General features: G+C 49.2%; 1 protein-coding gene across 2 annotated transcripts; it reads left to right on the forward strand.

Annotated features, from left to right (window-relative positions):
- Window positions 1-1,726: 1,726 nt before the first annotated feature.
- LOC127767602 (uncharacterized) lies at window positions 1,727-6,402 on the forward strand. Of its 2 annotated transcripts, none has more exons than XM_052292987.1 (2): window positions 1,727-3,072; window positions 5,941-6,402. In XM_052292987.1, the coding sequence occupies exons 1-2, from the start codon at window positions 1,888-1,890 to the stop codon at window positions 5,971-5,973; spliced, it is 1,218 nt and encodes a 405-aa protein (XP_052148947.1). In that variant the 5' UTR covers window positions 1,727-1,887; the 3' UTR covers window positions 5,974-6,402. The 2 variants fall into 2 exon arrangements, 1 of the variants encoding a protein (XP_052148947.1); XR_008016490.1 differs by having other exon boundaries at window positions 1,728-3,672.
- The last annotated feature ends 6,905 nt before the right edge of the window (window positions 6,403-13,307 follow it).

The following is a 13,307-nucleotide window of genomic DNA, read 5'->3' on the forward strand; positions in this document are numbered from 1 at the left end:
CATGACCCACCACATACCATGTCCTATACGGAAACAATCTTCAGATATAGGAGGAGTTCTGATAAGGAAAGACAACCAGAGTTCTACATAGAAACGACAAGTACTACTCGGATTGTATCCATATTGGTTTCCCTAGTTCTACTTAGACAAGGGGACACCTATGGGTATACCCCTAGGAAGGGAAGAGAACAACCATGGTACACCCACCAGGGAGAACCAACACAATCAACATACAACCACCAGAAGCTACAACATACAAGCCAACATACGCCAAGACAAGCCGCCGGATATCGACATCAGAGATACGCCTGGATCGACCCTATCCGGTACCTTCAGAGGCCGGCCATAGGGATCTAGCACTGTCTCTGATTTCGTCGGGCGCGAGCTCGAGGAGGAAGGCTACCCTGTTGTCGACTACGAGTCAGATCGTTAGACCGCCATGTCGACAACAGTTAGATAGGCTACCCCACATATTGTACTGGTGTGGTTATGGTGAATAAAAAGCAACATCGGCTCCGGCCAACAGGATGTAGGGCTATTACCTGATAGCTCAGGGGCCCGAACCTGTATAAAAATCCCTGTCTCCGTCTTTTTTATCTCAGTCTCGCGTATATCCTAGCACCAACGATCCTCATACTGTCCAAATACCGTAGTCGTGACATCAAACGTCGACAGTCACCGCCCCACGCAGCAGCACAAGCGGAGCTCAAGCTCCTCCTCTGCCTAGAGGTGATGCTCGCTACGCCGGCGCCACCGGCGAGTTTAGCATCATCCTCGGTGCCCCTCTCCCTTCCCTCCACTACTACCGCCGCAACCCCACCCCGGACGTCGCTAGTGTCACGCGGAGTGGTGGCGGAAGGGACGAGGTCCCCACGCGGCTGCAGCGCGAAGGGAGTGGCCACAACCATGACCTGAACGCCGTGGAGAGAGGGGGGGCCTGTGGCGGTGGCCACGCTCCTCTGCCCGTGAGGCCTGACTGATTGCCGCCGTTCTGCGCGTCGCCGCCCCGTTGGCTTCGCGCGCGGCTGCTCCGGCCGCCATTGCGCCACTCTGCTCGCCAGGCCAGTCCACATTGTAGGGAAGAAGAGAGAGTGGATAGCAGGAAGAAGGGAGGAGTGAGGATCATATGTAGGGCCCACGTGAGTCCCACCATTTTTCATTGTTTTGTGTGTGAAACTGACATGTGGGTCCCATGGGTTTTATTATTTTTCGGGATCGAATTGCCACGTAAGCACCACGTCAGATGAAGACCGAGTGAAATTAACCACGTAGGTTCCACGTAAGCCAAAACCGCCATCTAAACCGTCGAGGGACCTCATCTGCATCGGTTTTAATAGTTGAGGGACCCGTTGTATCTGGTTTTCCGGTTGAAGTACGGAAATCAGATTCGTCGACAAGTTAAGGGACCTTAGATGAACTTATTGCAGGCACTGTCCAAAGATAAAGAGGGACAAAAAAATATACTTATTTCAAGCCATACAAGACATAGCCTAAAGAGATGAGGGAGAAAAATATACTTTTCTTTGTAGAAGCACGATGGGCTGTCGTGCCTTCGGATCGGCCCGGTACGACTCGAGTCTTATTGGGCCGTGGATGCAGCCCGTGGGCACCTCGGCCTAGGCCCGGTCGTGGCTGGGCCGGGCGGTCCATTTTAGCATCTATCACGCATCCACCGTTGATAAGCGCTTTGATCCGTGTCGTGTAGCATCCAACGGCGTTTGTCGTGTAGCATCCGGACGCTTTGCCTCTGTGACCTAGTAAAAAATTGGGGATTCCCCTTGCCCACGCCGCCTCCTGCCTTGGTTCTATCGAGATCGAGATCGAGATATCCACGCAAAAAACCCTAATCTAGCTAGGTCTCCCCGTTGGTCCGCCGGATTCGCGATCATGCCCCAACAGCCTTTGGCTCCTCCTTGGTGCCTGCTGCTCGGCGGACGACTGCGCCATGGCATCGACGACGGGGACTACGCAAAGAAGCGATCGCTGCTGCCCCTCGACATCAACTTGAAGAGCACGCAGTCGTGGGGATTCCCTAGTTTCGACGCCGAATCGTCGATTGGGTGCATGAAGCTGCAAGCTCTTGTTACCAACCCCCCAGATTTTTCCTCACTGGTCCTGAAAACAGAGAAGGGATTGTTCCCTGCCATCCATGCCGTGGACAAGAACTTGATCGTGTTCTTCTCCCGCTTGCCCAATGAAATTGATGGCATCTACATCATCTACGACACCATCAGCAAGGCGCTCTCCGTGCTCCCCTCCGAGCCTCCCCGCTTCGAGTTCGACATGACCCTTGCTACCCGACCACTCATCGTCCGCCGCTACGCCAAGGATGATCCGTACGCGTTGGTCCTCATGGGCAAAAAGCCGTTGGTCGCCGGAGTACACAAGCCGGTGGTCAAGGGAGAAGACCTCGTCACCTGGCAAAACGTCCTCGCTATCTGGCGGCCTTCGTCCTCGTCTTCGCCCTCGTCCTCGTCCTCGCCCTCGCCCTCGCCCTCGCCCTCGCCGTGGGATCTGACCAAGACGGCCAATCTCCCCGGCGACTGGCTGGAGAGCGGGGGAGCAACCACCTTCCTGGCCGACGTGACCTTCTCGTTTCAAGGCCACGCTTTCTGGGCGGATCTCCTGTGCGGCGTCCTATTCTGCAGAAGCAGCGACCTCTTCTCACACAGCGTCACTTGTGTAAACGTGGGCTTCACTGACCTGCCGACGTGCTGTCAGGCTGAAGCTGACGTCCGGTTCACCGGGACGCTGGCAGGGCCTGAAGCTTACCGGACCATGGGCTGCTCCAGGGGATCCATCAAGTTTGTTTCCATCGACTTCCAGCTATTTCATGGCAATCGGAGGGTAACAGTGTGGAGGCTACATTTTAGTAGCAAAACTTGGGTGAAACAATATATGGTCACACAGAAGCATCTGTGGAAGCAGCCAGAGTTCACCGGTGCCAATCCCAATCTGCCAAGGGACATGACCCTAATGCACCCAATCATCAACACCGTGGAGGAGGATGTCATCTGCCTCATGCTGGGCAAATACAAACTGGGTAGCACTGGGATCATCATACCATACAAGGTGTCCTACTCTATTCGCGTCAACATGTTCAACGGGACAATTCTCTCATATGCACCCATCCCTTCACCCTATACTTTGGCGCCCGTCATCTTGTCTTCCGATTTCACCTGCTATATCCCTTCTGATTCTGATACCCCCCCTCTTGGTCCACCTGTCGCCTCTCCTTCTGGCAATGAAAGGGGCCAGGGCCGAGGGCGGGGCCAGGTCACTCTCCCGCCTCTTGCTGGCCAGGGCCGGGGCTGGGGCCGAGTTCGGGGCCAGGGCCGAGGCCGGGGCTCGGCCTTGGGCCTGGACACCTGAGGTCCCCATCGTTTGGCTTATTTCCTAATAAGCCAAAACGGCTTATTAGGAAATAAAAATGAATTTGTGGGTAGAACTTTTATAAATGTGTTCTTTGTGACTTAAAAGCCAATGTTGAAAAAGAAACTACGTTGAAAATATCTCAAAATCAATCTCAAAATTAAGCTTGAAAATTCAAATTTTGGCTTTTTCTTTGGCTTATTAGGCCATCCGATGGGAGCCTGACTCTTCTCGCCTGCTGCCTCTCTGGCTTGCAGTGGAAGGCTGAGTCGACTCCTACGGCGGATTCATGTGCAAATGGTGAGTCCACTCCTGGCAATGTTACTTTGTTAGAATTGTTACAAGGGAGAGCTGCTCTGTGAATTTGTTATGCTGATAATTACAAAATTACTAGTTTAAGGTGAAGAAATATTCCTTAATTCACAGAAGAAATTCTACAGATGGCTTAGTTTTTATTTGCATGTGTTGATAAACTTACCTTGTACTGAAATTGCAAATCTTGGTATCTGCAAATTGTTCTATTTCTTATTGTTCTGTTTATATGGTACTTAGTCACTTGCTCAAATTAAAGTGCAAATATTTTGTCCTAAATCATGTGTACAATGAAGTACTGGAGAGGCTGAGTGGCTGACAGAAAAATGAATATGTAGTAGGCTTGACCTTAATCCACTTAATAATTCCCTATTTTGATGGTATTGTCTGCTTAGGTAGTTACTGCTTAATCCTGAATTATTAGTTGAAATAGGATTCCTTTTCCGACAAAAGGAATCCTATGAAATGCTTTTCATAATATTTATTATATTTGGGCTCCTATGGAATGCCTTTATACTTGAATCATAATATTTACCTAATTACTAGCAAATTGCCCGTGTGTTGCAACGTGTGAAGACAGTCTTATTGTCATAGGTAACATTTCAATGGAAACTTTGCTTAAATAAGAACAAATATACACAATCTATATCCAGTATATCATGTTACCGGGGGAACAATTTTCAACGTAAAGCATAATAAAAATGATTTTTGGCCATGGCTACTTAAAACAATCATCTTTGAATTTAGTTATTAGTTCTACTCCCACTGCTGTTACAGAAATCTGAACATTATGTACAGCACATAAAGGATTCAGCTGCCTTGATCAATTGTTCATTTCCGAATAACCAAGGGGCAAATATTTGGAAACTGTTTTTAAAAACACATTTTCGAAGACAACAAATAGTAGTAAACCAAAACTGAAATATCCTGACATAGTAGATTACTATTAAAATGCAATTGCAGATTGTAAAATGTAGTCTCGCCAAAAAAAAAAGATGGTAAAATATAATGCACCAAGTCTTCTTTGTGATGTCATGGAAACCATGATGGTACTTGAAGTATCTCTGGTTGTAGATACGCTTAAAGAATGTGTGTGTGTGTGTGTGTGTGGGTTGGGGGGGGGGGGGGATTGGGGATATATTCTACATAGCATGCAAAAACATTTCTCAGCCATACTTTTGAGCAAAAGTGGAAAATAACACTTGAACACTTGCAACACTACATGCTAGAAAGCTGCAGCTTTAGTAGACGAAAAATAAGGTACCTCACTAGGGCTATTAAGCCTCTCTGTAAGTCTGCAACTGCATCCTTCATCTTCTCAAGCATCCATCGATCAATCAGATTCCTGTTTTCATCTTCTGCCACTTACAGTTTTGTTAATGCGTGTTCAAGTTCAGCTTTAATGGGCTGGTGGCTTGTGTTCCTGAATTTAAAAATGTGCTTTTTTCTTTCTTTTAAGTGACTCTGCTTGAGCTGCGTATTTTCTTCGCTGCAAGAGTGTTAATTCGCACACATGTCCATCACATCCAAGGGCTAGTTTGATCGAGTTCACTCTGCAAGTAGTAATCACAGTGTTTATTTCTCTTTAAGCTGTGCTTTTGATGCTCTCCCCTCTTCTATCAGCTGCTCGATCAAACTGCTGTAGTTCCAATTCATGCTTCTTGGCCTTCTCAGTGGATTAGTCATGCCTCTCTGTTGCTGTCCCTGCGAGTGTGGACGGCGAGTTCAACTGCCCCGCCCAGCCTTGACATGAAGCAAACATTGTGGCGCAATGAAGCCGCGGCATTGATTGGCATGGCAGCAAATACGAGCAGAAGGGAGCGGTAGACATGGAATGATGGTGGTTGAACTGATTGCTGCGGCCAACGAGGGTTCTCCCCCTGTTCAGCTTCACCGCCTCCCACATCGATCGATCGCATCTCCATACTCGTGTGTCGTGTCATCGAAACGGAAAGACCAAGTGTTGCGTGTGGGAAACAGACACCACGCCGCTACAACTACCAATATGGACAGAAACCAAGACGTGCGAAAAAAGAATGGGATGACGAATGGAGAACGGCGACGTTGCGCTGTTTCGCTGCTTAATCCTGAATTGTTAGTAGAAACATAATTCCTTTTCCAACAAAAGGAATCCTATGGAATGATTTTCATAATATTTATTATGTTTGAGCTCCTACTATGTAATGCTTTTATACTTGCATCACAATATTTACCTAATTATTTTGTTTAACTCAATTGCGTTTGTTATTTTATCAGGCACCTGCTCCTTGGAATGTCTATGAGCTGTAGTACTTCAACATTGCAAAGAACGAGAGTGAGGAGGATTATATGCACTGCCTTTTCTGTCTTTGTGAACCTCTTAAACTTGTGGGAACACTATGCTGTAGTAGCTTATGAGTTTTGATGTTTAACAATGTTTCCATGTGGTTAAAACTTATGCAAGTTGAAGTATTCTGGGTTCTCACCCGTGCAGTTGAGCAGTGTGCGTTTTGAGTTTTATTATATGGGCATTTCCCATCCCTTTTTCCCATATTTGTTACCATATCTTTATTACAAACAAAAAGATTCGGCAAGAGCTTATTGCTGTGGTAGCTTTGGTCTGTCTTAGTAAAACTGGTTTCCTCAGTAGCTTTGTTTTGTTTTCTGCTTACCAGATCAACTAAAGCGTTCACAACTCTGGCTGAAAAATTTAAGGAACGCACCCACAGATGTTGCCAAAATGTATAGGGAGTGTATCATACAAAATGAAACCCCGTCCGATTTAAGCATCCGAAGGGCACCAAAACAAGGTCCCATTTCAAATAGTCTTCACCCGTTGAGACACCATTTCTGGCTTAGCAGGAACACTGCATATGCAGACAGCAGAATATAACAACTGACATTTTGCGATCGAAATTCAAGCTAAAAACCGTTCAGACCAACGTCAACACTAACAAGAAAAGTGAAACACAAACATGGAAGAATTGAGTGGAAATGACTATGGAGCTTCCGCCATGGGCCAACAAGGCTATTGATAAGATTCGGAGGGGTTTTCTTTGGAGAGAACAAAACGATGCTAAAGGTGAGCATTCTCTTGTGACTTGGAATAAACTTATCGTCCTTCGAATTTGGCAGGCATCTCCAACCTTCAAAATCTTGGCTGGCTGGGCATCACCGCATCACGGCTGAGATGGTTGTGGCTGCACCCAAAAAAAAAAAAAAAAAAAAACAGAGAGAGAGAGAGAGAGAGAGCCAAATCGCCATTGGCCGGCCTTCTCTATTCAAGTTCATCAGTGTGCCCATGCTTTCTTCTCTATGGCAGTAATTTAAGAGGTTGATACTGGTACCCGTACTCGGTTTTGGACTGATAGATGGATTCATGGACATCAAATTTGTTATATGGCGCACCATCTGTTTCCACTAGTACCTAAAAGAAGGGCAAACTGTGGCGATTGATGAGGCTATGGATCAATGTTGACTTCAGTTCCGGACCCCCGTGTCGCTCCGCTCCAGGGCGACACGGGAGGCGACTCGAGGCCACCCCGCCGCCGGCCTTCTCTCCCTCGCCTCCTCCGCCTCGCCGCCGCCCGAGCAGCCGCCGGCAAAGCCGGACGGCGGCAATGACGGCGGCGGCCGGGCCTTCTACCCCCTCCAACACTCGGCGGTTGGGGCGCCGACGGGAAACAGGCGGAGGGGCGGCGACACGTCGAGGCGGCTCCGGCGCCACCGACGGCCGGAGGTGGCAGTGCGGGCGTCGTCGTTAGCGGATCTGCCCCCCCCCCCCCCCCCCGGCGGCCAGATCAGGACGGAGCGGCGCCGGCCACGCCGCATCAGAGGAGGACGAGGCGCCGGCTGGGGCAGTCGTGGCGCTGGTGGAGAAGGCCGACGGTGGCTGACGCAGCGCCGGCTGGGGCAGTCGCGGAGGAGGCGACGTTGCCGGCGGCGGGGACGAGGCAGCGAATCGGCTGGGCGCCGCCGGATCTGGCTCCCTCCAAGCTGGATCCAACGCCTGCAGCTGGGCCATCGAAGGAGGCCGGCTCCGGGGCGGCGGGGCAGAGGAGGCGGCGGCGGCGGCGATGATGACGGGACGGCGGAGGCGGCGCTGGCGGTGGGAAAGGCATGGGCCTGGCTGCGCACGGCGCCGCCGACTCTGGCTCCCCCCAGTTCGCCACCGGCACCCCCAGTCCGGATCTGGCCTCTCCGGCGAGGGAGGCCGGATCCCCTCCTGTGGCTCTCTGCGGTGGACGACGCGTCGACGAGGGCAGCGGTCAGAGGGCAGCAGGAGGCATGGGTGGTCGCGGCAGGAGGGCGAGTGCTGCGGTTGGTCCGGCGAGTCTGTCGAAACTGTGGGCAGTGGCCTAGGACTGATTGCCGAAGGGACGATGTAGCCGACCGGCGTCAATCATTCTTGTGCGGATTGGTTGTGTGGGTTTGGACGGGAAATCGCCGGTGAAAGCCTTGCCGTGCCATTGGCCGGCTAACGACGGCGACGCCTTTTGGCGTCGTTCTACTCCTTGGAGGCGTCGTTTTGGCGTTGATCCCTCTCCTTTCCCTACCGTTCTCCGGGTGAAAACCTAGCTCCGGCTTCCGGACGAGTGGTGGCGGCGGTCCACGTCGTTTCCTCCTTGGAGGCACCGCTTTGGAGAAACTTTTTCGTGCAAGAATGTCGTTAATGGTCTATGCATTGGCTTCGAAGCTTTTCAGTCCTTGGTTTTGACGAGGCCTGCGCTTTCTAGTCCCACGTTTTGTTTTGCGGTGGGCGACCTTTGCTCCTTGTTTGTGTTTGCTAGGTGAAGTCGGAGCTGCTTCGTAGGGGTGACGAAGCTGGGCAACGATGACACGTTGCATTCTCGTTCTAGGGGTATTGTTGTTGGCCGTGAATAGGATGTGGCGTTTAGACGGCTTTGGCTGATGTTCTTCGTGGGAAGTTGAAGCCACTTGGCCATTGACAGCGAGTTAGGTATGGATGATGCAACCGGTTTGAAGTCGGAGCTGCTGTGTCTCTAGGCGATAAGCTCGGCAACGATGACACGGTTGCAATGTCGGAACCCCTTTGCTGTCTCGGTCAAGCTTGGTAACGACGTTCTATGTTAGACTCCGTCAGTGGTTTTAGTTGTTAGTGAGTTGTGGCGTGTGCTGTGCAGCTGTTCAGCCAGCCGGTGGTTGTTTTTTCTTTTTTTTAACCCGTCTAGGGTTTTTACTCCGGCTTATTGAAAATATAATTGGCAGTTCTCCTGCCGGTTTAGTTTAAAAAAAATGTTGACTTCACACTCCCAGCGACGAAGGCAAACCACTTTCAGAATAGTGGCTGCAGGCCAGATTGCGTTTTCGGCCGAGCTACAGGGCTCCGTTCAACAACATTTTCATGTTGACCTGCTGGCAGGTTTGGAAGGAAAGAAATGCGAGGGGCGCAGCGGCACAAATCACCTGAACTGTTAGTAGAAGACATCAAAGAGGAAGCCGCTATCTGGAGAGAAGCTGGGATCTTCCCCGACTGTTGCGAGTAGTTCATCTAGTTCTCTCGACTCTTTTAATGGTTCTTTTTCCTCTCAGGGTGCGTTTAGTTCTTTGGGTGTAAAGTTTTTGACGTATACGGACATACATTTGAGGTATTAAACGTAGACTAATAACAAAACAAATTACAAATTCTGCATGTAAACCGCGAGACAAATTTATTAAGCCTAATTAATCCGTCATTAGTAAATGCTTATTGTAGCACCACATTGTCAACTCATGGCGTAATTAGGGTCAAAAGATTCGTCTCGCAATTTACATGCAAAATGTGTAATTGGTTTTTTCCCCACATTTAATGCTTCATGCATATGTTCAAACATTTGACGTGACTTTTTAGCCAAAATTTTTTAGATCTAAACAAGGCCTCAGACCCTGTTTAGATGGGACTAAAACTTTTAAGTCCCTATTACATCGGATGTTTGGACACTAATTATAAATATTAAACATAGACTATTAATAAAACCCATCAATAATCTTGGACTAATTCGTGAGACGAATCTATTGAGCCTAATTAATCCATGATTAGCCTATATGATGTTACAGTAAACATTCTCTAATTATGAATTAATTAGGCTTAAAAAATTTATATCGCAAATTAGCTTATATTTATGTAATTAGTTAGTGTCTAAATACAGATACTAAAGTTAAGTCACTGGATTCAAACACCACCTCAGTCCCGCCCTTGGTCTGCTGCTCTGACACAGGCTAAGTTCAACTTTTTTATGTCGTTGTAATCAACTTTGTATTTTTTTAACTCTCACTTCTTTGGAGAACGAAGTCAATGGCAGCTAGCAGATCGCAGTCATTGATGGAGAGAAAATCGAGACCAAGCAAGCGCATGGATGACCTCTCTTATGCTTGGTTGTATAGTTGATTAGTTATTTTACGTAGTTAACAAACCCCTCGTAGTACTGCATACAGGGGCACCTGGATCAGGATATCCTGATATCTTATTCTAAATATATAAGTCCTATAATTATGGAGATGGTTGATTTTGAATAGTATGCAATTTAAAATGGTTGACGGGGCGGAGATGGTGAAATTTTATCATCGTGGTAACGGGGACGCAGAGGTGACCCCCGACGGTGAGTTGCCATCTCCAGCGAGAACCAGCATTGCACGATCTGGAGGGCCACGAGCCGCCACCGCGGCGCGTCGATCCTCAGCGCGGCGTCGATCCGCATCTTGCACCCGCGCAGCGACAGCGTCCGCAAGCTTCGGCGGCATGGCCTCGATGATCACCACCTACGGCGACGACGACGGCTCGGCGGTGAAGAGGGAACAGGTTGTGCAGGGTGAGGCTCGCGACGCGGCCGAACAGCTCCGGCCGCGCGCGGCGAGGAACGACGTCAACCGGCGCGCGTACAGCGCCTGGTCGCGCTCCTCGCACCTGGTCATCGCGATCGCGGTGCGTAGCTCGAGCTCCAGGCGCTCGACGCGGACGCGGCGGGTGTCGATGGCGTCGCCGACCACAAATGCGTTGATCCGTGTCGTCCCACATCCAACGACGCTAACCGATTCGGTCTCCCTCCTTCCTCCGTTCCGTTCAGTCACCTGTGAAATATAAAAATAGAAAATAAATCGGGATGTGCCCCGTCTCTCCTCCTCTCCCGCAACAACAAAAGAAAAGAAAAAAAAAAGAAAGAGACGAAAGAAAAAGAAACCCTCGCCGCCGCCGTTGCCGTTGCCGCTGCCTAGGTCGTCCACGCAACCCTTGGTGGGAGGGGCGCCGCCGCCCCACGCAAGTACCTTGGTCGATTCGCCGGATTCGCGATCATGTCTCGGACTTCGACTCCTCCTTCCTGGTGTTTGCTGCTCCAAAAGGTACACTGCCCCAACTTCATCGACGGCGACTACGCGAAGAAGCAAGGGCTGCTGAGCATGGATCTGGTCTGCGAAAGCAAGCGGGCTTGGGGATTCGACGACAGCGACTTGGTCGATGGTATCGACACCGAGTCGATGATGGAGTACGTCAAGGTCCAAGCGCGCGTCACCGATGCGCCAAATCTGTCCTTCCTCACGATGACGCTGGGAGGAGACGAGGAGGAGAAGGCCGTCTTCCCCATCCTCCATGCCATGGACAGGAATTTGCTTGTGTTCGACCTCACCTTTCCTGACAAGATTGATGGTGCCTACCTCATCTACGACACCATTGGCAAGACCCTCTCCATGATCCCGGCGCTATCTAGCCTATCTAGCCCCGATGGGATGGCCCATACCACTCAAGTTCTCATCGCGCGCCCTCACGCTGCTGTTGATGATGGGTCCTATGCTCTAGCCCTTCTGGGCAAGATGGGGGTGGTTGACAAGCCGGGAGACATGCCTGTGATCAGCTGGCCAGATGTTATCTACCAATGGCGGCCATCATCGTCGATCTCACCATGGAAGCTGATCAAGAATGCCAACCTTCCCCAACAGTGGATGGCGGACAAGAGTGCGTTCTCAGCTGATGTGGCCTTCTCCTTTGAGGGGCATGCCTTCTGGGTGGATCTGATGCACGGCATCTTGTTCTGCACCTGCGCTGACCTGCTCTCTGACGACGTCAAGGATGTAGGCTTTGACTCCATCGATCTTCCTCTAGATTGCCTCAAGTTCACCCCGCATAGTTGGACGATGGCAGAGCGTCAAGCATATCGTACCGTGGGCTGCACTGGGAACTCTATCAAGTTCGTCTCTATGCACTTCCGCGGATGCGTCAAACGTGGTGCCCCCAAGGTGACCGTATGGCGGCTGGAGGTGTATGCTAAGATTTGGGTGAAGGAGCATGTCCTAAATCTTAAGACATTGTGGACACAACCTGCATTCTTGGCTGCTAATTTACCCATGGACATGGCGGCCATGTATCCTGTGCTGAGCATGCACGAGGAGCATGTCATTTGCTTTATGCTTGGCGAGTATGATCTCAGTGCCTCAGGAGTTGTCCTACCCAGCAATGTGCGACATTTCCTTCGTGTCGATATGCTTAGTGCCACGCTTCTCTCTTCCGCACCCATTCCTTCGGCTTACAGCTATGCCCCAGTTGTTGTGCCTTCCGACCTCACAAGCTATCTCCCTCCTACTGCAGCTGTTGCCTTCTCTACTGTTGCTCCTACTGTCTCCCCCGCTGCCATTGCCACTGTTGTCTCCCCACCTAATATCCCTGCCTCCCCTGCTAGTAATGCCTTTGCCTTACCTGATAAAGCCCCGTAAGTAAAAAAGTTGCTGAATGTGCATGATAAAGCCCCGTAAGTAAAAAAATTTGCAAGACTTCTATGTGCAAATCTTCATCGGATGGCTGCAGATGCAATTGTAGATTTTGGGCCAGATGTAACAGCCATTCGACTGAAATGAGGTCCATCTATATTTGAAGAGAAAAGAATGGGTCTAATTAGGGAAAAGAAGAAAATCTTATGCTAGTGTTGGCTGGCATAAACTTAAATCATATTTGGGGATGGGGATGTTACTTCAAATCTTACTTATGTTTCCCTGACTTATATGTTATGATGCCGCCATGTGTCCAAAAAAAAAATTATCACTGGTAGCCTGGTAGTTTCTCCCTTTCTCTGAATGTGGTTTATTAGCTGACTTATGCTGAATATGATGCTTCCAGACTACCAAACCAACATTTGCAAGATTCAATTAGTACTAGGCTGCTAGGTAGTTTAGATATGTGAAAGTAAGTGTTATCTGAAATTTTATTTTCATTCAGTGAATTGTTCCTCGCTTTCCACTGACAATGTTTAATACTCCCTCCATATTTTAATGTATGACGTCGTTGACTTTATAACCAACGTTTGACCACTCGTCTTATTCAAAATATTTATGTAAATATAAAAATACTTATGTCATGTTTAAAGAACATTTGATGATAAATCAAGTCACAATAAAATAAATTATAAGTACATAAATTTTTTGAATAAGACGAAAGGTCAGATCTTTGTCAAAAAAGTCAACGGAGAGAGTATCAAATAGTCTTTGAAAGTACGCTGAGTTGTCTGAAACTTTGAATTCAGTGAGTCGTGCACTGCTGTTCTTCTCCCCATTTTCGTCAGATGCTTCATTGCTTGAGGAGCTTAAGTTCGCCTTGCTCTGCAGTTTTCAGTTAGAGACTATTGAAGCCATGAATCGATTACACCCTGTTCGGGTCGAGT

This window comes from Oryza glaberrima, chromosome 3, assembly GCF_000147395.1.
Source record: "Oryza glaberrima chromosome 3, OglaRS2, whole genome shotgun sequence".
Lineage (NCBI taxonomy): Eukaryota > Viridiplantae > Streptophyta > Magnoliopsida > Poales > Poaceae > Oryza > Oryza glaberrima.

Coding starts and splice junctions, on each gene's coding strand:
- LOC127767602 (XM_052292987.1), top strand. CDS start 1,888: ATGCCCCAACAGCCTTTGGCTCCTCCTTGGTGCCTGCTGCTCGGCGGA. Junction 3,073..5,940: donor GGATCATCATACCATACAAG/GTGTCCTACTCT, acceptor TTATTTTATCAG/GCACCTGCTCCTTGGAATGT.